Source organism: Ambystoma mexicanum, chromosome 13, assembly GCF_040938575.1.
Source record: "Ambystoma mexicanum isolate Mex_15411 chromosome 13, UKY_AmexF1_1, whole genome shotgun sequence".
Taxonomy (NCBI): Eukaryota; Metazoa; Chordata; class Amphibia; order Caudata; family Ambystomatidae; genus Ambystoma; species Ambystoma mexicanum.
Genome location: NC_090938.1, coordinates 597161613 through 597189605, shown reverse-complemented (window position 1 = coordinate 597189605; position 27993 = coordinate 597161613). Strand labels below are relative to the sequence as shown.

The window sequence follows — 27993 nt, the reverse complement described above, 5'->3', positions numbered from 1 at the left end:
TGATTTTTCAGAAGGAAATCTTCTCAGTACAGTGTTCCATAATTAAATAGGACTGACATAGATCTGTTCCCCGACAGGGAGGGTGCTATGGTCTCCATGATATAACCCTATTAGTTAGTGGTTGTAAAGGGGCAAAACACACATTAGCACTGTAAATCGTGTGACATTTCTTGCAGCATCTTAAGTGAATGGGGGTTATCAGGCCAAAATAATCGGTCTTGGGTCTATGCTAGCCCTTGGTGTCCTGCAACTCCAGTACTGTTTGGCTGAAAGAGTTTGCGCCAAAAGTTGGCAGTGGATAGTCCCATTCCCCCTTCACACTTTTCTCTCCATGATAACACAATCCCCTTTTCTCTGCAGTACATAGTGAGGTGTTGTTGCGTTGAGTGGTAAACTCTGGCCAGACAGAGATCCCTGTTCCTGTTGTGGGGCTCTTGCGAGGGGGACTTTGTATAGGTGAACCAGAGCGCTTTCCTACCCCTATTGTTTGGGAGAATTCCTTTGCTTCCGGAATAAAAATGTACTTGCAAGCAAGTCGCACTAACACTTTTCCCTGGTGGACGAGGGTGGTATCAAGGGTTAATGAGGAGCACCATCATTACTTCCCTGTAGTCTATCACCCTAGCTACATCATTGATGCAATGATCAGCTGCCGACCCGGAATTGGGTGCAACCCTAACGTAGGGTCTTCCAGGGAGTTGAATTGCTAAAGTCTGATGAAATAAGAGCGGTGTCTCTAGCTGGTTATCACTACGTTAACTGCACTATAAAAATCCAATTCGTGCTGTCCCTAGTGTGGCCTGAGAAGGCAATTTGGCCTGCTCTGTTTCAACAACAATTTTATGTGGAAGTGGCACTCTTCTAGTTGAGATACTTGGGGCGGGCGTTGGTCCCATTTCTAATACCACATGGAACAGCTGATGGATCAAAAGAAGACTCAAACAATTCTGAGTTTTCTTCCATCTTTATTCTTATTACCAAAGTGGTTGCGGGTGATGGAAAAAAAAAATGTTGCCCATGTTTCAATCAAATGAAGTGACATTGCTTTCCGTTTGGCCCTCTGCTTCCTTTAGGACCATAATTCATTGTGTCCCTTTCTTCTTAGCTCAGGGCTGTCCTCCTGTGCAGATCAAACATTCACTCAGTGTTTCTGGGATATTAAAGTGCTCCCAAGCATTTCTATCTTGATGTGGGGTCTTTCTTGGGTGGCACAGAATTTGAAAGGATGTCTCTTGAACTTCCTGATTCCAGGCCCATCCCCCCACGACTTTAAGGCTGCCTGACGGGGTACTGTCACATGCGCCTCGAGGCAGGGCTTTTTGATTTTACCCCTTTTCTTCTCAGGGCTGTTAGCTCTTGCTTTCCCTAGTCTCTTTGCTCCTTCTCTGAATGGCCCTTTGACTGCTGCCTACTCCAGGAGCAACCTTCACCCTGCTTTCCTGGTGCACAACCGCTTCCTCTCCATCCTCTTTTAGTAGTTTTCCCCTCCCCAGTGTGTTCCCTCCTCACTTTGTTGTTCCTCCTAGTTGCTTTAAATATTACTCATTTCCTGTATCCTCCAATATGTCTCCTCTGCATTCAACCAAGTCCTTACAGCCACATTAAAGTCCAGATCTGGCTCCCTTTATTAAGAGTGTGTGAGCCCTTGCTCACTGTGCTTTAGAGAGGCTCAGCTTCACCTCACTGAGGAGGCCCAGCAAGGCTGAAACAGGTGTCTGGGGTTGTTGATGGCACTCTTGTTCAGAGGAGAGTTGTCTAGCATTTCGGTGCTGGACTGACCTTGTGGGTGAGACCAGACTGATACGCAATGGATATTTCTCCTCTGTGAAGGGTGAAGTGCACTAAAAGGTGGTTGTAGACCCTCCTGAGTGGGAGAAATTCCATAGAACAGGATATTTGACCCATTCTCATTCTCAGTAGAGGGGCTTCCACAAACTTGCTGAATTTACTACCTTTTATAGTGGAACCTGGATTGAAATGTGTGCCTTATGTGGGTAATCTGGGGCACATGTGCAGCAATTAGAAATGTGCCCTCTGGTTGGCAGGAATCCAATCGGACTGCAACTTGTTTAGGTGAAACTGCTTTCACTACAGGCATTACTGTGGTCCCGTGCTCCAAGAGCTCAAAAGGGCAGTCAAGCGATCTCTTCCCCGATGGCCACCTGCCTCTGTGATAGTACTGTCTGTGTATCGATGCTGGGCTTCAAAGTATGGATGTTCCTGTTAAGGGTGGCTGGACCGCGACACTGGCTTGACAGCACTGGGATCCCACACAGCATGTTCAGAAAATATGTTTTCGCATCTCTCTTTGTATGGTATTGGCTCCCTGATGTAATCTGTAGTTTACAGAGTTCTGTGAGCAGGGGATGCAGACTAAACTTCATAAGCGAGGTATTTCTCTTTCTTCTGCACTCATTAAATTCTAGACTTAGGTACCAGAGGTGGACGAAGGGTGGTCTTTGCAATTATGGGGAGTACGACACACAAGGCTAGGGATGTCGTGGAAGCCTTGCAGGATCGCCATACGCTTCTGATGGGGTTTCGTGGAGTGGGCGGTAACCCCAAGATTTTGAGGTACTATTTCCTAGACTCTGTATTGTGGGTCGCAATACACATACCACAAGTGTCCTCATCACAATTCACCAAGAAGCATACTAGCACATAAAGGCCAGTTACTTACACTCTGCACACATATCAACACAACAGCAAAGTAATCGTGCACTCTAGCTCTCCACCAAGTAATCAGAGCCCGCCCATCTTCCTGCAATCCCCAAAGAACCAAGGCACCATAAAAGTGGCAGCAGTGCACTGCAAAAAACACATTGGAATAAAGAAATGATGGGTCTAATTAATTACTACTGCGCAATTAGGTTTTGAACTTCGACCTGAGAAGTATAGCAGTTCACAAAATGGGCCTTTGAAACATGTCAAATAATGTTTTTGCTTCATTAATTCCACCAAACAAAAACAATAGTATGTGTTAATATGGGGAAGAGGAAGCCGCTGGTGCCTTCCACAACATGCACGCGTCAGCATTCAGAAGTTTGCGATCTTAGAGACTGTTGAATTATTTGCAACACGAAAAAAACAAACGGCGGAAGGGTGGTTTCTGAAGCCGCAATTAAGAACGGTCATTTGTGTGGAACGCTTTTAAAAAAGCAAGGGGAAACCAGCTGTGAGGGCGTCGAAATAGTTATGGTAAGGGGAGAAGCATTTTTAAAGTTGTTTAAAAGCAAAAGTCCAATATTTCCGTGAATAAATAAAAGTTTATTTACAATACAGTTAACGTATAGTTCCATTTGGAGACATTATATACACATGTAAGCAATACAAGAAACATTCATGAACTGAAGAGTACGTGTAGCCATAAAGAAAGAATATACAGTTCTTAAACTCTCTGTATCTTCTCAGAGCTCGAAGACTGGCTCTTAGCGTGCTAAAGGCTGTGTGGGTGTGTTGCCCTTAAGCCTACATGTATTCGTATCAGCGAGTCAGAAGCTTCTAGGCAACGATATCTCACTTTAGATTCCTGCCCGGCGTTTACAAGGTTTCAAGCTGGCAGACGGATTGGAGAAAAACAGCAACAGCACCGAAATGTACTAGTGTATTCTGGACACTTCACTTGTGGCATGGTTTCCCGGCCAGCCGCACGCACACGCATGTTTACAGAACAGCTAGGGCCCCACTGCACAGGAGGAATTGAGACATATTGCATGTATAAAACAGCCACATAGGCTGCTTAAGCTAGGGGCCGGCCATGTTATGCCCTCGAAGTTACCACACCAGTAACTGCGTAAAGTCGAATTGCAACAACTCAAAAACAACCTATATACTCTGTAGGACGTTGATAAACCAGGGTAAAGCCACTTTCGCTCAAAGGAAGCCACGGCTGTTTAATGACACGGGCCTTGAAAAGCAACGCTTCCGGGACACGAGCTCTAATGCACCTGCTATTTATACGTTAACAGGCAGGGTCTAATTTCAGGGAAGAATCGAAGCTTATACAACATTATTCCCCAGCAAACGTGTAGATTTTTCTTCTCAAATAATTATTTCTTACATCATTCACTGGGGAGTAGTTTACAGATGAACCCTGGGAACGGAGCCTTTATCAGATGCCATCTTTGATGTAAAGACGTTCTGTGGCTGGGAGCATCTGGTTCCAACAGTGGGTGTATGGCCTTTGTGTGTGTATACGGGCGCATTGAAAAGTAGTCCGTTTCCCCACAATGTGCATACATACAAGTTCATTGAGGAGGAGAGAGGGCAGAACGAGCTCATTGCCCTCTTTACCCTCACACCCAAAATGCGGCGGGCCGCCGAGCAAACCAGTTTCGCGCCCTGGACACTCGCGAAGAGGTGGACTGGTGGGTACTCATACGTGTTGTCACTTTCTCGTCACTAGCGCCAGAAACAGTACAGTAAAGGCTGGAGATATAGGTACCAAACCCAAACATCGAGAGCGTGCCTCCCTCGAAGTGAACCCTTCTCGTGAACACGTGCTGCGAGGTCCCTGCGCTGACTGTTAGTGGCGTCCTACGCTGCACGTTTTCCTTGTCTAGTTGTCTTGCACTATACCAGGAACACAAATACACAACGGAGACAGACAATTGGGGGATGGAAAGAATTACCAGAGGCGCCAGAGAACACCTGCCTTTTACAAGGCAACGTACACGAGGAAGTACTGAAAATTCCTTACCATTAAACAAGGGTAAGAAAACGTAAAGAATGGAAAAAGCAATCCATCAATCTTTCCAACAATGCGTGGACTATTTGTATCCTGCATGTCCTACTACCCCAGTTTTAGTTTTGCCATCAGATCATTATTGCACACATTTGTGACATTAAATTGTCTTACATTCTACCTCCACCTGCAAGTATCAAAAAGGTCTTCGGCTTGCGTATATAGCGGGGAGAGACAGGAAACTGACGGGGAAGGCTGAGCCAGGGGGTCTGGCCTGGCGCCAAGGGCCAAATGCGAGCCGAGCCAGGAAAATGGAAACGGCGCCAGTGTTTCTGTGCATGGTGGTGTGTGTGGGATAGGAGCTACGGAAGAGAAAAGGAATGTTGTGCTGGAGTGCTAGAGTCAGTGCCAGTGTTTTTTGGATGACACAAGGAAGGCAGGTTGGGGGAGACAAAATGGGATGGTGACATTGGGGGGTGGTATGGACAGCACCAGTGTTTTTTGAATGGCGTGGGAAAAGGGGTTGGTGGCACTGCATGGCATGGCACAGGGAAAGGGGACTATAGGAGACGGCACCTCAGGGAGGAAAGGGTGCCAACTCCAGAGAGGACATTTGGGGCCAATTACCTTATGAAGCAACAACCGGCTTTAAATTCGCCACCAGTCAGTTTGCGCTGACCCCCATGACATACCAGGAAGTGAAAGGCTCCTGTCTGTCCCAGCCAATCAATGAAAGGTGCAGGAGTTAGACAGGTGGCAACACTCCTGTACGTGCATTCATCAGGTGAAGAACGTGCGTTTAAAAAAAAAGAAAAAGCACACACACGTCTGGACAGGTGGGGGCTCGTGATTAGGTCTTGCTTTGGGCAGGCACTGACCGAGAAGTAGGGTGAAGCTAAAGCCCCAGTTTTGACCCTGGCCGGCCCGAGACCCGTTGGGCTCGCCCAGCTCTACAAGTCTACAGGGAACAGAGAAGTTGAAAATCTACGTTATACAAAGCATAACGTTAAGAGCAGTGGAGTCTACAATGTAGAAACACATTTTTTGGACCGAGTCTAAACATTCTGAAATCTGGGCCCATTACAAATATGCATGACAAACAGCAGAGACGACGAATAATAAACGTAGGCAGCCTTGCTGATTTAAAACCTTCTAATAAACTGGGGGTACTCAGAACCCTGAAACTGAAAACCAGCCATCTTCCAATAATGCGCCCACAATCATGTCAAAACATCTACACAGGTGATGAGAAAGCGTACACAATCAGTTGTACATCACCAAACTCGTTCAAGAATGAAACTTTCTCCATGTAACTGCCCTGCTTAACATCAGACAGTGGAAGGGCCATGGCCATCTATTTTCACTCCAAAGGTTAACAAACACCCTCAGTTAGTTTTGGAAGCAGTGGATGGTCCTAACAAAAGGAGATTCTTCATATGCAAGGGCGAATGGAGGGAGGAGGAATCGGGCGATCATTTCCAACGTGCAGGACTGCAATGCACAGGTTTCTCGAGTATCTATATGGATTGACACAGTTTGCAGTGTAAACACCTAAAGAAAATGGAACATCAGAAACCAAAGCTGAACCGAAAATCAGAATGACATTTTAGATCAGCATCACAGAAGAGCCCCCCGAATGACCACCCCATCCGCTGGCCATAAACATGTTCCTGGTTCAGTTTATAAAAAGGATATTCACAGATGCACTGGGGAGCTAAGAGCCCCACTAGCGCTACACTGAACAGTATATACACTAAATAACAAGCTGCAGACTGAACACTGCTCCATGTGCTCAGGAGACCACGCGGCTGCACGCTCACACGTCTGGTATGGTGACCTTGCAGTCTTCATCCGTTTCTACTCCAACTTCCTCCTGAAAAAAAAAGAGCAACCTGGGTTTTATATTAGACATGCTTGGTTTTCCACCTATGTACACCAGGACTGCGCTTGTGCAAATACATAAAACATCTAACAATCAGAACAGTGCTAACATTCATCAGTAACATGGCCAGACGCAAGCTTGGATGCAATTACTAAAAGGTAATTGGTGCTCCATCATCATCCGAGTCTTGCAGATCAGCACACAAATACCACTGTAAACTGGACTAGGAGTTACAATTCAACTGAAGAGATGCTTTGCAGAGAGTGAGTTGGGCTGTGGGGGCACACGAGAATGAAAAAAGTTGGATATCAGGCAGAAGCCAGGTTGAATATGCCATGCTTCTTGCTATTAATCGGTGGAGAGGCATGTGCTTTGTTGATGTTTTGTCGGTTATTCCAAATCCAGCCTCTCCCCAGCACCCAGCAAATTACTGCACTGCTATTGTTTGCCCATCATTCATAAGTTCCTTAATAGGGTGTGTCAGCCAATTGGAAGGTCCGGATCATGGGCTGCAACGGCCAGTCAAAGCCCACGGCCCAGTTATCATGGCTAGTCACACCCAATCCGTCCTTGAACACCACACCTTGACCCAATCAATGTCCTCCTCACTCAAAGCGACCTCATCCATAGATTTTTTTTTATAAATTATAAAACAAAGAAAAACTTAATTTTACCATCCATCTTCCTTACCATATCACCTGTCACTCTGGTCAGCCATGGAAAAGGAAAGGGGACTTTTGAGCTCCCTTTTCTTTTTTCTAGGTCAGTCAGCTTGTTTTGGGTGCATTCATACATTTACGAAAAGATGTTTGCCAACAAGCGCCATTTCGCCAAAGAAAACCCTTTTAAAGAAACCATTAGAACCTGTGACAAAGTCACATGAGTTGCAACTCCCTTTCGCCCAAGAGGGTCTCTGGGGACAAGGGATGCCGACCAGTGAAGTATAGAGCTAGCGTGAGGTGGTGTCTGGGGATTTCCAAGAGCCCCTTCGATAAGCTCCGGAGACTGAGGTACACTGGAACCTGGCAGGAATAACCCTAGTGCTCAATGTTCCCCCTAAATATTTTTCTGTTTAAGTGCAGAAGCCGTTTGCTTTTGCATGCAGATTATTTTCCATATACTCCACTGGCTAAACCCGCAACCACTGTTCTTATTTAGTCTATTTAAAACGTGCGTTTTACAGCACTTTTCCCAAACATATTAGCGAATAAAATGTTTTACAGGCGGTTCGAAAGAGAGCCGATACACCAACCCAAGATTTCAATATATGCTATAGCATCGAGCAAAAGTAATCTTGTGCAGATCAAAAGGTCTGTACCAAAAGAAAACATTGTATGTCAAGTATAAACGATGGATTAGGTTGTGGTTCCTTTTTTTTTTTTTTTTTTCGGGTGGCAAACGCAGCTCAGAGGCAAATAAGAACGTGTAAAACTGTAAAAAAACAAACAAAAAAAAAGACAAAAAAAGCGCTCATCTGAAAATGTGCAACAGAGAACAAATGAACACTTATAACTCGTGTCTAGCAAAAAATGCAGTCATAATCCAGTGTTTCCTAGACGGAATAGTGGAACTAAAAAGCATATGCCTGAAAACACAGCAAAAGGAGTTCATGTGCCACGAAAATGAAACAATGTAGGGGCAAATGAACAGCCACCCCTCCCCCCTCGGATGGATAGCTGATGCGCAGGGAGCACAGAACATTTCATTATTACTATGTTAATAAATAAAGTACCATTAAATAAGTGGGGTAATAACACAACCTTTTATTATAGCGCTTAGAAGCTGGAGGAATCGAGCATGAAGTGCTATACAACACATTATTATATTATTTGAATATTAGGAGAACAGCAACACCAAATAGGATAATCAAAAATGACATTGCCTTGAGAAAATAGCAGTGACTACAAATAATCAGCCTTCCAGATAAGCAGTGTACAAGCTACTTTCTTTTTTTTATTTTAATAATTTTTATTGAGATAATTTAAACAATAGTCATTATTTAGATACATAATGTAGTATTCCACGAATTAATCTGTTAAAAGGAGCTAACAAGAAATGGAGACGTTTTAAAAGAACAAGTATGCACTGTATGCTAATTTTGCTCGTAAATAACTTTGACTATGATATATTATACGTAAAGATGCCAAATATTGAACTATATATTGTGAACAACTTAATATTGAAAAAAACTACATTAAGATTGATTAAATAGGGGTAAGACAAACAAGGGACAAACACAAACACGAGACAAAAGGAAGAGGCGGAACATGAGGGGCAGCATAAATATGAAGATAAAATGGCACAATATCATAATATAAATATTCAACATTGCATCAGAAATTATATATAATTAGTGATATATAAAGAACATCTGAGGAATGTGTAAGACGTGAAAAAGAAAACCCATTCCATGCGTTGTAACATCAAAGTGATCCAAAAAGCGAATAAAGAAGGACCATTTGGCATTGTATTTGGGAATAGAGTTAAGATTGTTTGCCATGCAAAGTTCCATCCTTTGAATGTGACAGATGTTATTCCACCAGCTTCTGACGCACACGTAACGGGAGACTTTTCAATTGGCAGTTATGCTCTTCAAAGCCATACTAATAAAGAGATCTTAGAGCCTGGTAGCTTCAGATGGTAATAAAGTAGTTATAGCAAGGCTTCCCAGGGCAATGTTTATGAAGGAAAGTGGTATGTCGATATAAAAAATGGATTTCAGATATTCACATACTTTTTTGTGAGAACTTGGAACATATAGGGACATTTAAAAAAACATGTTCATATGAGGAAAAAGTGGTTCCACACGACCAACAATTATCATCACTACCTTTTTTACATGAAAATAATTTAGCAGGCGAAATGAATGAACAAAAAAAGTGTTGAGAGATATTCGCTGATGTAGAGGTATGTTTAACTCTGGAAAAAAGAGTAGACCACATGTGATCTAAAGTGTACCCAAATTCATCCTCCCACTTGAGGCGCACAGTACACATCTTTGATGATGTTATAAGTATATTGTAGAATTTTGAAGCCGTTATGTCTAAATACATTGTTAGCTGTAATAGCCTAAAGGCGTCAGGAGTTAAGTTATTAGAAGAATTATGAAGAGCATCAAAGCAGGAGTTGACTAATTTATTATAGAAATTGAAATCTGTATAACGAATGGAGAATTTATGTTTGAGTTGTTGAAATGATACAATAGAGGGCCCATCTATGATTTGCCGTATGAATCTAACACCTTTTTTCAACCAAGATTTGCTGTATATAATTCTATTATTAATCAGGATCTTTTTATTATGCCATAAAAAAAGGAGAGAGGCTTTCTTTTGGATTTTTTTGTGAGGAAAGAGAAAAAATTAGAGGGCTGATATGGTAGCTCTAATAGGGTCTGAGATGGCCAAAGAGGAATGATTAAATACATATATAAGGTCAGTTATTTCTAAAGGGTGGACCAACAGTTTCTCTATGGTGCACCATGTGGGAATGTCTGATAAAATGGGACAAGCAAACCAGCATCTAGATTGTTTCAGGAGAAAGGCGAAGTGATATGATTTGAAATCGGGAAACTTAACCCCTCCTTTATCATAGGGCGCTTTCAATTTGATCCGAGCAATCCTTTTGCTTTTATCCTCACCCCAAAGGTATTTAAGGAGAATAGAGTAAATAGATTTAAAAAAGGAGGGAGAAATGGGAACACATTTTGACAAGTTGACGGTAATATAAGATTATTAGTGACAGCATCATCTTGATTGAATCAAGTCGCCCCCACCAAGAGAGATATAAGGGGGACCATCTAGAGGTTAACTCTCTTAATCTATCAAATAAGGACTGAGAATTAAGTTTAATGGTATTCTGAATTGTCGGGGCAAAACGTATACCTAGATACTTAATAGAGGAGCAACGCCATTTAAAACCGAAAGAGTCAATATCATGTTTAAGACAGTAGGGATGGAGGGGCATGATTTCGGATTTGTCTTTGTTAAGTTTGTAACCGGATACTGAGCTAAAGTGATATAGTACGTTGAGTAAATATGGGAGGTTTATTTTAGGGTTCTTAATGAGAATGAGGATGTCATCTGCATATGCAGCTATTTTTATATGAGAAGTACCACCCGATATAGCCGGGATATTTTTGTTAGATCTAATTAGTTCCAATAACGGTTCTAATGAGAGGATGTATAGGATAGGTGAGAAGGGGCAACCCTGTGTGGTAACTCTGCTAAGGAAGAAGAATGGGGAAGTTAAAGCGTTAATACATATTGAAGATTTAGTGGAAGAGTAAAGTAACTTGACAAAGGAGATGAACCTGTCACCACAACCGTGCCAACGAAGAGACTGAAACATGAAGTCCCAATTGACCCAATCAAAGGCCTTTTCTGTATCTAGTGCTATGGCAGCAGAGTTTTGCTTTCTTTTTTATTTATGGCCGATAGGTGGATAGCATTTAAAAGTAGTGTGGCTTTGGAAGAAATATTGCGCCCTTTTACATAACCGACTTGATCAAGTTTTATTAGGGCCGGAAGAGAGGACTCAATCCTGTTGGCTAGAATTTTTGCGAAGATTTTGCTTTCGACAACAATAAGGGAGATGGGCCAATAATTACCGGGGAGAGAAGGATCTTTATCTGGTTTAGGAAAGAGTATAAGTAAGGCTTCTGAGAAAGATCCAGAGGAGGCTTTTTGGGAAATAAAATGGGAAAATAAATTATGAAGCTTGGGGATGAGGGATTGAGACAGGATATAAAAAAGTTCAGTAGAAAGACCATCTAGGCCACACGCCTTGCCTTTCCCCAAGCCTTTAATTGCATTGGAGATTTCCGGGAGGGTGAGATCATTGTCTAAATGTGATGGATCCAATTAGGGTATGAGGATCTGTTAATGTTATAAAAAAAGGAAGCAATGTCATGGGGAATGGAATTCTCGGGGGTGTATAGATTAGTATCAAAAATTTTCAAGCAATTTAGGATATCATTAGGATGGTTATATACAGTTCCGGATGAGTCTTTGATATGAGAAATAAGAAATTTCTCTTTTTTGGTTTTCAAATAAGAGGCTAGGGCCTTCCCCGCTTCATTGGAAGTTTGATAGATTTTTGTTTTATATATAAGGATAGTCCCTGCTGCTAGATCAGTGATCTCATTATTAATTAGAAAGCAAGTGGTTAAGACCTTACTAAGATTGGTAGGATTGGAGTTGTGATAATAAAGTTGTTCATCTACTGTGAGCTGAGAGTAAAGGTCATCTAGAAGCTTTTTGCAGAGAGCTTCCCCCCCCCAGAGTAAGCCATAATGTGGCCTCTCAGAGCATCCTTAAAAGCACCCCAGTCATTCACAGTCGATGTATCACTGCCTAGATTATCTGTATAAAACTGTTGGACGAAAGATTTAACGATAAATTGAGGATCTTGTCGGAGAAAATGATTAAGTTTCCTTCGGGAAGAAGGTTTATGCACATCAGAAAGACTAAAGGAAGTACATACTGGAGCATGATCAGATATAATAATATTTTCTATTTTTGAGTCAATAATATATGTAAGGGTTTTAGTGGAGAAAATGTAATCTAGTCGGGATAGAGTGTTATGAGGGGATGAGTGAAAGGTATAGTCAAGTTGAGTGGGGTGAGATAATCTTCATCTATCAATAAGGCCAGTTTCAGCCAAGCAACCCAAAAAGGATTTGTGTGTATTGTCACTTTTGAACAAGCAACTGGATTTTTTATCAAGGAAAGGGTCAAGAACCTGATTAATATCCCCACACATGATTAAGTTAGTGAAATTATTTTGAAGAATTAGTGTTTTGATGGCTACCCAAAAATTGGGGTCAGTGTTTGTAGGACCATAGATGTTTAGTATGGTTACATATGTAGATTCTAACCGAAGTTTGACCTAAACCCATCTCCCATTAGTATCAGTGCCTTGGTCAAGTATTTGACAGGGTAATTTCTTGCTAATGAATATAGCTACTCCATTTTTCTTAGCAACAGCGGGACTAGAGATTATTTCTCTAAGCCAGCGGGACCTCAGCTTCATTGCCTCTCCGTTAGACAGATGTGTTTCTTGAATGCATGCTATGGAAGGATTACATTTGTTTAGGTGTGAGACGACCTTACATCTCTTTATGGGGTTATTACATCCCTTGATGTTCCATGTAACACATTTAAAGATCATTATAGCATTTAAAAAATTATGATAACCCGATATCATGCAAATGTAGAAATTTAGTGCCAACAATTTACCAACAGAATCATAAAAGCTATAATGGAGACACAAGGGGAAGACACATCGGGTAAAGGAAGGGGAGGTGGGGGGTCATCAATAAATTGAATAGAGTACTAGATATTAACATAAAAATAAAGATCAGACGGGAATAGGGAGGCAACGGGAGAATAATATAGTAGGGATGGGTGACGCCCTCTGAGTTGTCAAAAACAAAATAGAAAGAGTAAGTCAGGCAGGAAGGCGGACGTTACAAGCACACCCGTCCCACAGGTTAAGGTTATATGATGATCATGGAATTGCGAAAATAGGAAAGCTTATGAGGAAAAGGATGCAATCATGTAGTTGAGGAAGTAGAGGTGCTGACAGGAGATGTGTCCATGCCTTCGGATTTGATGGAGCATAAAAAAGCTCTGAGGTCATCAGGCTCATCAAAAATGGTTGTACGACCTTCATGTGTTACTTTGAATGAGCAAGGGTGGCATAAATCATATCGAATATTTAGCTGTTTTAAGGCTGGACGAAAGGATAGAAATATTTCCCTGCGCTGGGCAGTGCTTTTAGCAACGTCTTGTGAAATATATATCTTCTTGCCATTCCAAATGAGGGATTTTCGTTCTTTAGCAGACAAGATGAGCTGAAGTTGGGAATATTCCAGAAGGTAAATAATTAGTGTTCCAGACACTGTTATTGGATGGGTGGAAATGGAAACAAATAGACCAAGTCTAAGAGCATGCTGAATGTTTAGTACTAAATCAGATGGTAGGTGGAGAAGGGCGGGTAAGAACTTTTGTAAGAAAGCTATTGTATTACTTCTTTCTGAGCCCTCCGGCAGGCCTAAAATGCGAAGATCGTTGCGTCAACTACGATTTTCTAAATCTTCATTGTGCCTTTGAAGGTCTTTGATGGATTTCTCAAGCAGAGCCACTTTGGGAGAAACCTCCTCCACCAGGCCAACTCTTCTCTCCACTTCATCCATTCTATTTTCAAAGCCCTTCCATCTGTCATCTAGTTGTTGTAATTTTTGATTTGTGGTCTCGATGAAGGGTTAAAGTGATCTGATTTCTGATAAGATGGGGTCAATGGCCGGATCCGATATACATATATATATGCTGTAAACAGACTGCCCTAACGTCACTTAATGCAGACTTGCCAACCTGATATCTACCATTGAAGAACATTGCTCACACTTTACCAACTGCTGCGCCCACTGCTGTTTGCATTGACCCTATGACCGCCGCTAATAAGCCCACCCTCATCGCATATCACTTGATCTCAGACAACCTTGGAACAGCCCACGGCGACCACTGTTTCTTATCTGCCCCAGCATGCTGCCCACTCTAGCGCCTACTGTACCTATTGTCTGTGGCAACAACCTATCCTGTCCTCTGCTTTGATGCTAAACAGCCTACTGCACACAGTGCACTACCGGCGACCTTATTTACACTGCCGACTATTGTTCTTACTATGTCCTCAGTTCAATTAGTCTACTGTGATTGAAGTGCATTTTAGCCCACTGTGATCCAGGTGCATGATAGCCTATTGCGATTGAAGCGCATTTTAGCCCTCTGTGATCCAGGTGCATAATAACCTACTACGACCCGCAGTGCACCTGCCTATTGTGATTTAGACGTTTTAGCCAGCTGCGGTCTCAGTATGATTATAGTGTGCAATACTTAAAATATATCCGATCATACTCTATCCAGCATCCAGCCACCCCGGCGCCTCACACGCCCAACCACCTTTGCCCACTCTCTCCAACCATGCTAGGCTGGCTTTTCATCATCATGTTCCCATACTGCCTCATTCCCAGCAACACCCTTTGCACTGGCAACCATGTTCTAGCCTTTAGAAATGGCCTATCCAGTTTGGCATGCCCTAGACACTTCCCAATGCCTTGCCCCACTCCTTTCCTCCCAACCACACAACCATTTCCCACGCTCACTAGCTTCACACACAACCTCAATCAGACCACTAACAGCATCACGAGAGAACCTGCCTCCAGTCACGAAACCACTGACGCCATAGTTCTATCTAATACTCACCCTATCACAGGTATAGATAGAACATCGCGCCTTAGATCACGCACCCGACACCTCTACAGGCACCCCCATCACACATAGGACATCACAAACACCCAACTCCAACCACGTCAGGCAAAAAAGAAACAAAACATATAGTTCACCTACTATCCCGACTACCACCAAAATGCCAAAGTTCACCCAACCTCCAAACCCCACCACAGTTCCAACATCCATGCCACTGTCTAATCTCAAAAGCGCCCTTATAAACGCTCGCTATTTAGGAGCATATGCCATTGAAATTCACAATGTTATCACAGAACACAACCTAGACCTTTTGATGATAACGGAAACCTGGCTCCACCAAGCATCAGGACCCCTACTAGCATTGGCCATACCACCCGATTAGAAGATCTTCAGAGCTGACAGAACCTACACCATAGGAGGTGGTGTAGCCATCATAACCAGAAATAATATACAACTTAGATCTAGCCCAATTGAAGACATACCAGGCTACTAACCTAATAGTAAATGTATTCTTCTTGGAGACCTGAATCTAGGATTTAATGACGACCTAGACCCCAAAGCTGCCAATCTATACTCAGCTCTCTAGGATATGAACTTCACTCAGCAAGTGAATGATCCAACACATGTCAAAAGGTAGAACCCTGGACTGGATCTTAACACTAAATACCAATCTCAGTATAGACTCAGTCAACCCCCTCAGTTGGGCAGACCATCATTGTATCCACTTCACTCTCATCAGTGATGAACCTCCCTCCTAAAATTAAAACAACCGACATCGAATCTAGAAACTCCCGTAAACTCACGGTAGAGAAATTTGCACCAAGCCTCAATAAACACCTCAAAACCATATCAACCAATAGTAATGACACAAGCATCATAGCCAACTACTACCACAAACGCCTCTCACTCGCCATCGATGTAGCACCCATCTCATCTAAACACGTCGAACCAACAAAAAGAACCAATTCTGTTTCGACGAAGCACTAATAGCCCTGAAGAACCAAACGCTCCCTTGAACAAGCCCATATGAAACACCCTACCCCGACTCCGATAAAGCCTTCAAGAATGCTAATAAAATATATAAAGCAGCCATCATCTCTCACAAAGCTAACGCTTATAACAAACGCATTAGTAATGCTGCCTCAGATTCTAAAGAGCTTTTCGCCATCCTCAGGGAATTAGAAAATCCCATCCCCACCACGACCCCCACTAACGTCAGCAAAGAATGGTGCACCGCCATCCAAGATTCACTCTGAGCCAAAATCACGCTACTACAAAATAAAGTTTCCACTAAAAGATAAACGCTAGCAGAAAAAAATACAACCACACCTCCACCCATCACATCCTCTATAAAGCCTAATAGGTCATTTAATTTTGCTCCAGTCACTCAAGACATGGTGCTCAACACCTTTTCTAAATTGAAAGCGTTGAACTGCAAAGGAGATAGTGCCCCAGCTAAACTAGTGAAAGACTGTGCGACCTACCTTGCACCCACCATTACCAACTTTGGCAACGCCTCCTTTAACACTAATATAGTACCAGCAAGTATCAAAGAAGCCTGGGTCACCCCACTTTTAAAAAAGCCATCACTCGACCCCACAGTACCCACCAACTACCGCCCATTAACAACAGCCCCCTTCCTACTAAAACTCAGACAAAATAGCCTACACACAAATCCAATCCTATCTCAAACAAAATAAACTACTGGGTTCCAGACAATCAGGTTTCAGGCCCAACCACAGCACTGAAACAGCCCTTCTAAATTAAAAAAAACCATATGGTCACCATCAGAGATTCAGGAAAACTCAGTATTCTATTGGTGCTAGACCTCTCTGCAGCAATCGACCTTGTAGATCACGATAAATTATGCACCTCCCTAACTAATGACTTCAATTTCTCGAACGATGCCACCAAGTGGGTTAAATCCTTCCTTGCTGAACGGACCTCCAGATTGGCCATAGGCAAAGAAGCAGCTGATCCCATACTAGTACCCATAGGAGTCCCCCAAGGCTCATGCTTCTCGCTTACTCTATATAACGCCTACACTAAACTGCTCTTCTCTGCCCTGGACGATATGGGTGTCATCTACACTAACTTTGCAGATGACACCCAGATCCTCATTCCCATCACAGGAGACTACAACCACGACTCTCTGACCATTAACAAAATGTATTCTATTATACAAAATTGGATGGCACTCAACAGCCTTTGTCTTAGCAATGAAAAGACAGAAGTCCTCATCGTTGGAACTTCAAACAAAATGGCGACCCTCCACTCAGACTACTCCTCTATCAACATTGACTGCACAATGATTCCCTGTCCTCAAACAGGTGCAAACACTTGGAGTTTACCTAGATGCCAACCTTACGATGACCAAACACATCAGTACTCTCGCATCATCCACAGGATATACATCAAAACTTATAGCGTGACGTCGACAATTCCTGACCCCCACAAACTGTCTCACCCTGGCCAGAGCCCTGGTTTTATTCAGATTGGACTACTGCAATGTACTCCTTGCAGGTATTTCCACTTCCAACCTTATACTACAGCTTTTGCAAAATAAAGCACTAAGAGCTGCACTAGGGATAAAAAAACATGACCATATATACAAGGCTAGGAAGGACGCCCATTGCTGCCCGTCAAAGCAAGGATAAAATTCAGAACACTGTGCATCACGCATAAATGCATCACCAATAAAGCACCATTCTATCTGAACAATATTCTAAAAAAAAAAAAAATAAAAAAAAAAAGCAAATTCCAGATCCCTAAAATCTAATGACAGCCAAAACTTAGTGACTCCTCGGTATTACAACAACAAAGCAGGGGGAAGCAGCTTCTATGTCCTAGCCCCCAAACACTGGAACTCCCTCCCCATCTACATCAAAAAAGAGATCTCCTTCCCCATGTTAAAAAAACTATTGAAAACATGGATGTTCAACCTATACTAGCACTGCATCGATCCGTGACACATTGTATTGACTTCTAAATGATAAATACCAATGTTTTTGCAATGATTTTTATCCTATGCATAACCAATGCCTGTGTACACTAATACTTTTAAGATGTCTGTAACCACGCCGTGATACCCCAGGGTCTGGGCATGTAAAATGACAAAAATAAAATAAATACCCAGGGGGGTGGTGAGTCGTTCTTGGGTCTCTTTAGGTTAGAGGCTAAGACATTATTTTGTAGTCATATTCTTTTTATTGGCAGCCATGTTGTTAAATAATATAGATTAGAGTATTGAGATCGTTGAGATATTTAAATAAATATATAGATGTTGAATTTCTTATAAATACCCTTGTTATCAGCAACATATGCCAGAGTCCAGTAATAATGCAGACACAATGAGGGCTCGTGGTGGTGTCTTTAGACAAAGAATGGCAGTACCATAAGGGTATAGTCCTTCACTTTCCAATTATTATTTCCATATTATGCATGTAGCGCTGTTCCTAATAAAGGAGGTTGAAATGGGAACACTAGTGGATAATAAGGAGTAAACCAAGGAGAGATTTATGAAAAGCCTCTGGTCCTATTGTAGTGAAAATACATCTGGCATATACAGGCAATGAATTGAGTAATTGTCAGCATGAATATTACTTGCACCACTGCCGAATAGCGTATTCCTAAAAAATATGAAGAAAGCTGATGTGTGGGCCTTAAGTCCAGGGGGAGTTAAGGTGTCTGACTAAGAGGTTCAACAACGGTAGCAAAAAGAAAGGATGAAAGTCTGCTTCTTTATATGAAGGCGTTGACAGAACTGTCAATTTTATGTGCACAATATCCTTTGGGAAGATACTTTGCCTCCTGTGGTACTTTTAACATATGCACAATTTAATATAACCTATATAAAATAACAATAATGCAGTTTCCCAGAGCGTGTGGATAAATAATTTGCTGATAAAGTGGAAAATTATGAGGCTCCTTAAATGTTCTGCCTTATGAATGCAACGTTATACTGAAGTTCAAATCTCTTCTTTTTTTCCCCCCCTTTCTTACTTGTAGGGATGTCAAGAGCCAGCGGCGGCAGCACTGAAGGGGAAGCAACCAGGCCCAGACCGGCACGTCGCCGTGAGTGCGTTGCCGAGGCTTTCCTCAGGAAGGGCTGCCACCTGTGACTGCAGTGCTCGGGAACAGAGCGCCGGAGCTCGCCGAACATTGAGGAGGAGGTGATACGCGCAGGAATGGCACCCGGAATGCTTCGTAGCAGCGAAATATTGACTTGTGAAAGAAGGTAAGTGAGAAAAAAAATATTGTAATGTAAATTAAATGCCGTTTTTAAGAAGTGTGGGATGGAGCGATACGCCTACGTGTCCGTCTTCATTAGCATCAAGCCACGCCCCCGTACAAGCTACTTTCATTACGTAAAATTTGGTAAATATTACCCACAAAAATATAGCGAGTAAAACTACACCCAACAAAATAATAGTCAACTCAGGACACATAGGTGCCTACCCCCTGCTTCCACCCATACAATTCTACAGATATTCGGAGCAGTGGTACCAACAGGGAAGTGGCACATGAAGGAGGTCTAATAATATTGCTGACTGCTCTGAATGGCGAACTTTAAGGGAAAAATGAAGCTATTAATTGGCATGAATTCCTAGATGGATAGAAGCAGGGAGTACAAAAGGATCTCTGTCCTGGGGTAAACATATTTCCAGTCACCTAAAAAGTACACCCTGCAGCCAACGCATATTACTTTTTACTCCAGGCAAAATCATTTCACTACAAACATCAAAAGAGCGAGCAAAACACTCCCACCTCAAAATCTTATCTGAAACCAAACTTGAATCTGAAAACCATTTTAGATTCAGAATAGGCTGTCCTACTGCTAAGTAAGAGCTGGAGACAGAGCATGAAATGGGACTACTCAAAATCCCTGGAGGGAAAATTAAATCGGTGTGTGCCGTCATAGTGGGTGTAATGCAAACAGAGCAAGAAAAACATGGCCAGATTAGTCTGTATCATTTATTTTTAAAGCAAATAGTAACTGCTATGGCTTTTGCATCATGCATACTTCAGACGGTGGTAATTGTGTGCGATGCTTGCGCTCGTCTGAGCATCACATGGAGACAAGCAGACATGTGCACAGCTTTGGGGAAACATAGGTTGGCAGTGCTCCCTGCTCGCGAGCCATCTAACTTTAGCACTGGGCACTCAATGCAAACATGCACATTTTGGTGAAATTCAGGGAACAGGATGGGCCATTCAGTCACAGTGGAGAAAGATCCAGTGAAATGCTTGCCTTGGAACTCCTTTCCACAACCCAGTCCCACTGTGCTCCCTAAGCTCCTTTTCCTTAAATAATATTTGGTTTGTTTGCAATTGGTCAACAAACCCTTCCAAGTTATCAGGCATGGGGACTAAAGAACATAACAGCACATTCTCAGAGTTGCACAAGTTAGTTGAGGGGCATTTTTTACAATAACCTTGTCTGCAGGATTTTGAATAAAGGGACGGTATGCCTGATGGGGATGCACTGACAATGAAGCCTACAATCATGTACAACAAGGTGTTTTGTCTGACTTTGTTACACAGGGCCTGTGTCGCGTCATTAAAGGAATGGTTTGCCCAAAAAATTTTATTGCCCAAAAAGATGGCCAATACTAAAACAAATATACTCGCACTTTTTTTTTTAAGTTCCTATGTGAAATTTTGAGCAATTCAAGCTCAAAAATTGGAAAAGCAAGCACATGGGCGCATCCATTTTGTGAAATGGATGCCCGCCTGCGCTGGCTTGTGCTTTTGCGGCACTAATGAAGGAAAAGCCAGCCAGCTGTAGTAAACAAAAGCTACCACTGGGTGGCTTTTCCTTCATTGGTGCCGGGACTCGGAGGACGCGGACCGGAGACTACAGGCAGAAAAGCTGCAGCTGCATCTCGGTAAGTGCTATTTATTTTTTTTAAAAAATAAGCACTAGCTGTGTTTTTTTTTCTCTAAGTTTTCCGGGCTGGAGGAGCTCCCATGGGGAGCCCGAGAGCCCCAAATGGGAAAGCAGATTTAGGCAGAAACACTAGGCGATTGTTTTCTGCAATGCTAAATGCTGCAGTGTTTCTGCCTGAATCTTCTTTCCCATTTGGGGCTCTCGGGCCCCATGTGAGGAGCCCGAGAGCCCCAAATGGGAAAGCAGATTTAGGCAGAAACACAACGCGGTTGTGTTTGAAAACGCTGCGGTTTTTCTTTCTAAGTTTCTCAGGCTCGGAGTATTAATGCAGCAAGCATTTCCAGAATGAGGCAGAGGGAAAGGTATGTCACAGGGAAGAGGAATGTTGAGAGGAGTGAATAGAGGGATAGGGGTAAGTGCTCTTCCAGCATACAGAGGAGAAATAGTAGATGATGGATGCCATTATTGCAAAAGCCCAGATCATTGGATTCAGGAATTCCCACGCGTCCAACAGGAAGGTCTATGGGATGAGGAATAACAAGAGGCAGCAACAGTCACTTTTATGGTAACAATGCGGAAAACCAGGGCCAAGGAGAGTCAAATTATTTTGATCCAAGGCAGCGACTGCAGTATTCTACCAGGGAAGATTATGAAGACCAGCCATATCCAGATTATTATGCAAAAAAGTGTTGACCAGGTGAGGGGAAGGGCAGAGTACAAATACCAGATGACCCTACAGGTCCATATGTGGAACTTTGCATTGATGAAAAGAAGCAGAAGTTCCTTATAGATACAGGAGCAAACAATACTTCCATTTCCCACAAACTAGTGCCTTCAATATCCCTCTCCGGGAAAATGAACACCTCAGTGGGATTTTCTAATGATCCAGCCTTATTGAAACACTTGCATGCAAACATTTTCTGTTTACCTGATAGCATCTAGCTCACTTGCTCTGTTGAATCTTTCACTAAATGTTATGTTTCCACCACTAACACTTTACCACACTTGAGAAAGTGCTTAAAAGGGTGTGGGCATCAGGCAAAAATAGTGTTTGATGTATGGAAGAAGATCCAATTCAAATTCATGTTAAGACTAATGTCATACTCCCAAGCACACCCTACTCCAAAATACTGCAGGAAGGATTAGTAGGGCTAATGGGAGTGATTCAAGATTTACTGGCTAAAGGGATAGTTCAAGGAATAGCAGGGATCCCATGTAACAGCCCAATTTTGTCAGTTCAGAAAAAGAGGGATGGCAAGGAAGGCTTAATTATTGAATGGAGAATGGTGGTAGATTCATAGGTAGATTTGCATGCCTTCAATAAAATTGTGGTGCTCCAGTTCCCAGTTGTTCTATATATGACATCACTTTTTACTGTGGGTCCTCCCTCTGCACAATACTTCACGGTTGTGGACTTAAAGAATTCCTTTTTTAGCATTCCAATACATGAAGACAGCCAGTACCTTTTTCCCTTTAGCATAGACGGTTGCTCTTACACATTTTGAAGAGCACCCCAAGGAGAGAGCCCAAGCATTTACAGCCAGGCATTAAAAACACAATTGGACACTTTTACCCCATCTCCAGGCACTGTGTTAATGGCAGTATGTTGAGGACGTACTTATAGCGGCAGATACCAAGGAATGGTGTGTGGAGTGCACCATGAGCCTGCTAGAGTTTGTAGCTCCCTTGGGAAATAAGGTTTCCCCAAATAAGCTACAATGTTGTCAGCAGCAGGTCACTTATCTAGGTCATTTACTTACTAAATGAGAGAGAGTGCACCCTCAACAAATACAAATGATACTTAACATGCCAGTACCCAGCACACAGCAAGACTTTAGAGGACCTTTGGGGATGACTTAATTCTGTATAGAATGGATTCCGTTTTTTTCTTTGTTAGCTAAGCCCTTACTGGAACTTACTAACACTACTCCTGTACTTCTCCCCAGGACTCCGTTTCATCAGGAAAGCTTTGAGGCAGTAAAATCTGCACTTCGCAACTCTCCTACGTAAGCAACACCAGACTATACTAAACCCTTTTCTCTGTTTGTGCATAACTAAAAGAGTGGGCCTTGTTTGTACTAACTCAACCACAAAGGGAGAAAAATGAGCTATGCACCTATTTTTTTTTACCACCCTAGACCCAGTTGCTAAAGGGTGACTAAATTGCCTAGAGGGGGTAGCGGCTGCTGCCATTTCTGTGAAACAAGCAGGAACCATATTATTGGGCCATTCTCTAATTGTTGTTGTTCCCCATTCAATAGATATTCTCCTGAACAAAACACAAACACATCATTTAACTAATGCACGGCTCACTAGATAGGAGTTGGCCCTGTTCGCACCCAACATTACTACGTGAAAATGTAATACCCTGAACCCTGCCCCCTTGTTGCACCTCCCTTCTGATGGCCTTGATGTCTTGCATTATTGTATACTTAGAACAGACGAGGAGACGGGTTGATTTGACGGATATATGATATGATAAGTCATTTTTAACGCACCTGTACACAAGTGTTTCTAGGCGCGACAAGACAAGGGAGAGAAAACAGAGGGAGGACAAGACAAACTATCTTACATGGCCTTGTGTCATTCAGATTGTGCGAGAACGAGAAGTGCAAGGGGAAAGGGAGGGGGGAAGTGCAAGGGAGAGGGGAGGGGAAAACAGGACAGCAATGCTCTGAGTAAGTTCAGCCAGAGTAGAGTGGCTCTGGGTAGTGCAAGGAGAAAACAGGACTGTAGGGTTACAGTTACAGCTCCTAAAAAGCGTGGTAGGCCCAGAGGCAGTGCAAGGGTGACTGATCAAGAAAGAGCCTGATAGCCATTGAGACTCAAAGGATAGCCAACTAACCAGTCAGTACAGCAGACAAGTAAGTCAGGTAGGTCAGCAGGGGAGGGGGAGAGAGAGAGAAAGCAGAGCAGAGAAGGAACACTTTGAGCTGCTTCCGGAACTTCAGGTGGTTGGGCTTTAAGTTTGATAGGGGCAGGGAGGCCATTCCAGAGGAAGGCACCTGCAGAGGAGAGAGATCACCCCCCACTCTCTGCCTGGAGAAGCATCTAACACTTAGAGAGTTGGAGCTAGCTGAGCGAAGGGCTCGAGAAGGAAGAGACTTTGGAAAAAGGTTGGATGTAGGGCAGGCCCTACCCGTTGAAAGCCTTGTGGACAATGCAAAGGGTCTTGAACTTGATCCTTGCAGCCATCGGGAGCCAGTGGAGAGATTTCAGGGCTTGAGGGATACAGTCCCTGTGCTTGAGGCCAAGGACAGGTCTCGCATGACTTTCCATTAGAAAAGCCTGATGGCATTTTATGTAGATGGCTCTTGTTTCCAACTACACAATGACTTGTCCACTGCAGTTTATGCCATAACTACATTGAAAACAAGTTGTGGAAACCTGTAAAATACCCCAGCATTCAGCACAAGTAGCTAACATGATAGCACTAATAAGAGCATGTGAGCCGAGTTCTGGACTTCCAGTGAACATTTACACTGATAGCCAGTATGCATTTGGGGTGGCCCATAAATTTGGGAGGCTCTAGCAGGAACGTGGCTTCTTACCTCAGATGGAACCAAAATTCGACATGGCGAACATATACAGAAATTGCTCAATTCACTGGCCTTGCCAGACCGTCGTAACATTATCAAATACAGTGCACATAAGAAAATAACTGATCACGTTGGTAAGCGCAATGCATTTGCATACGCAACTGCAAACTACTGTCCAAACCCCATATTCTCTCACTTACGTTTCCTTTCCTGTCCACGCACAGACCATCCCCCTTTTGAAAATAATGGTCCATATCCAAGCAGATGCTACTGGGCAGAAACAATGGGCGATTGATGAAGTTTTTGAGGATGGGTGTTGGTTGGGTGGACAGGGGAAACAAGGGCAGATGGATGTTGCCAAACAAATATGCACCTATGATATCAGTCACCCAAGGAGCGGCTCATATAGAGGTGGATGATAGGATTCATTTATTAACTACACTTTGGAGCAACCCAAATATTCGCAAAGCAGCAATAGCGTTTTGTAAAAATGTTATCATATGTGCCATACAATGTTGGAAAGGCAGAAGGAGCACCAAGGGATCATTTTGGACCCCCAGATTTCCCATTTGAAACACTACCAATGGACTTTATAGAGTTGCTTCCTTGTCAGAAGTAGTTGTCTGTATGTTCAGTAAATGGGTAGAGGCATTTCCCTTGAGAGATAACACTGTACGGAGTACAGCCAAAAACCTTGTTATGAAACATTTTCCAAGATAAGGTCTGCCCCGCTCAATATGGAGCGATAATGGGGTTCATTTTGTGAATAAAACAATGGACCTTGTATGTCAGACATTGGGCAAAGGTTTCATGCAATATATCCCCCACAGGCAGTAGGTTTAGTAGAACGTTGTAATGCCAGAGTGAAAAACAAACTATCCAAAATGTATGCAAGTAGCAATTTAAGTTGGGTGTACGCCTGACCACTAGCCTTACTCTCTATGAGAACTGTTGCACATTGTGGAGTGGGTTTGTCCCCCTATAGGTTGTTATGGGCCGCCCAGCTAAGCATTGTCCATTATTCATAAACAGGTCAAGGACTGCCTGCCCCAGCCCCTGGAGGGGCCGGGACACTAATTTGCCGGGAGACTGGATTTTCACTAAGAACTTTCATTGCACCTCTGGTCGGCAACCCAGGTGGAAAGGGACGGTGCAGGTGCTCCTGGCAACACAACAAACAGCAGTCAAGTGTGACGGACATAAAAACGGGATTCATGCCAGTCATGTGAAGAAAGCACATCTACCCCTTCTGCCACACGAAAAGCCCAAGGACGGCTGTGTTGCTGCACCACTTGTCTTTCCTTCTGCAGGAACGTCCGCTGGGAAAAAGGAACTTGGATTGCTTTCTCCAGCTACAGTGCGCCCCAAAGACGTTGTAGCACCAACAGAGGGGCCATTCTATAATCTGAGACCAAGAAAACTTTAATGAAACTGTCAATGAAAAATTGATTATTTGGGAAATCTCTACAGAGAGAGCAGCTACCCAGGTGGTCAAGTCCACCAACTTTAAAGGATTACCTGGGGGTGATGTATTTTGGACACTCCAAACATATATCTGCAGCCTCCATGGATACACTGACCAGGCCTCTATTGTTTTTCTGATGACAAATGTCAATTGCCCTACGAACAGAAAATGGTATCGCTCGAGATTGTGCCTTCTTTTTTCTTGTTTTTAGATCCAGCTTGGCACTTTTGTATTATGTGATATGCATTTGCCCCTTTCGGTAAACCCTAAACCTTTACCCTTTTCTAATGTTCCTATGGCAACTTTACCCCCTGACCAGCATTATCACCATGAACTAATGAGCAGAAATCTGTTTGTTACACTTATGCATCATACACACAAGATGGTTTAACACAGCAATTGCTACAAGATGGTTTAACACAGCAATTGCTACAAGATGGTTTAACACAGCAATTGCTACAAGATGGTTTAACACAGCAATTGCTATGTATGCTTACAGTTTCCTGCATTTCTAGAGGAAGGGCTCCCGCTGCAACCGTTGCCCCTCCCGTTCTTTGCTTCATGTTATGTTTTACACATGGCTATATTATGTATAGAAACTATAACTATATTTAAAGGAATAGCCCAGAGAATAGCTAATATCAGCTATGCTTTCCTTTCTTCCTCCTCCTGCGTTTATGCTCAATTACAACAGCAAGTGCTGCGCAAAGGAGCCTGTGAATTTGTTATTCTCCCAAATGCTACTTTCCCGTTGTCAGATGTGTTTACTCTTTTTTACCACGGGCTGGCCTTGCGACTGCTGCAGCCCTGGTTCTACTTACTACACAGCTATTGGATAATAACCATCATTCATTTTCCATTTGTTCCCTGTATCACCAGGCCTCCAACATAATAGGGGACGTTTGTATTGAGAACAATGGTACTAAGTTGCTAGGATAAAGCACCAAATGCAACATGACATTCACCATTCCCAGAGATGACACTGATGTTCCCTTTTATGTCGGAGACTCAGTGTATTTAATTTGTGGGTTTAATGCCTATACTTGACTAGCTTCACATCAGAGCGGCCGTTGCCATTTAGGATAAATAATTCCAGCCCTATCTACTAGTCCTGTGTTGTTGACAACCCTACCAAGCATCGCAGAACTATTATTCAGGATGATGCTGGTGCACACATATTTGGTGATCTCCTTAAGGCCATCATCCCCTGGTATGGCCCTGCCGTGAATTCGAGACATCTGTCGGCTGGCTAGATTGTTAGAAGCAACCATTAATGACACCACTGAAATATTGAGTAATATCACTGTAGAAATACGGGTGGGTATGCCTTGTGGCCCTGCAAAATAGGTTCCTTTTAGATATACTTATAGAAAACAGACATATGCAAATTCTTAGGGGCAGATTGCTGTGTCTATGTTCACCTCCATTTCTGTTAGAGAAGCAATAAAGAAGCTAAATGGTATTGCTGATCAAGCCCACGCGCCCACTGGCACATGGGATCTTACCATCTCCCTTTGGTCCATCATCGGCTCTTTTGGCTGGAAAATTGGTGCATTCCTAATGAAGACCTCTTATTTTTCTTAGGGGCCTGTTTTCCTCTACATTGTCTACCCGTTTGCTGCCAGGCACTTGCCTGGTTGCTCAAACACCAGTTTAATCTGTATCGTTTAATAATGCATTGATAATGCAAGATGTAGCAATACAAGAAATAATGGCTATTGACATGAGTACTGTAGAGGAGGCATTTTATCACAAGTATGATACTGATACAAAAGTTACGCTTTGTAAAACATTTATTAAAGTTTCTGGGTTTGGAAAATCTCCTTATCTGCCCTATAACTAGGATGGGAGTAGTCTCGACCATCAAATAATAAATAAAACAGTCCTAATTAAGTCCGTAAAATCAAAAACGGCCTATACTAATAAAACCCAATGCCTGCCCCATCTCTTGTACAAAGGTGTTTAATGGAGAATGTGTATGCAAAGGAAAACAGTGTTCAAATATAAAGAATAAATGTGGCTGAGTCAGCTCTCCTCCCCAAGCTAGATCGCACAGAGAAAGGCAGTCCCCGTAGGCAGGATGACGCACTGTCTCAGGTTCTTTACACAAAGGCAGTTAAAGTCTCTCTTTCCAGCTTTCAAAAGACAGTTCAACAAAAAGAACGCTGGTCCCCCTCTGTTGGGCTCAGACCTTTTAAAGCAAAAGTTCTTATCAGTCTGCCTCAGTCAGGCTCAGTCATTTCAAAGGAAAAGTTCACGTTGGACCCCC

At 42.9% G+C, this 27993-nt stretch overlaps 1 protein-coding gene across 2 annotated transcripts in view; it reads right to left on the bottom strand.

Annotated features, from left to right (window-relative positions):
• Nucleotides 1-3246: 3246 nt before the first annotated feature.
• The window catches only part of PSMC3IP (PSMC3 interacting protein), a 135955-nt gene continuing 111208 nt past the window's right edge, over nt 3247-27993 (bottom strand). For both annotated transcript variants that reach the window (XM_069634425.1, XM_069634426.1), the window contains exon 8: nt 3247-6557. In XM_069634425.1, coding sequence (XP_069490526.1) covers nt 6501-6557 — 57 coding nt within the window. In that variant the 3' untranslated portion in view covers nt 3247-6500. The remainder of the gene's footprint in view (nt 6558-27993) is intronic.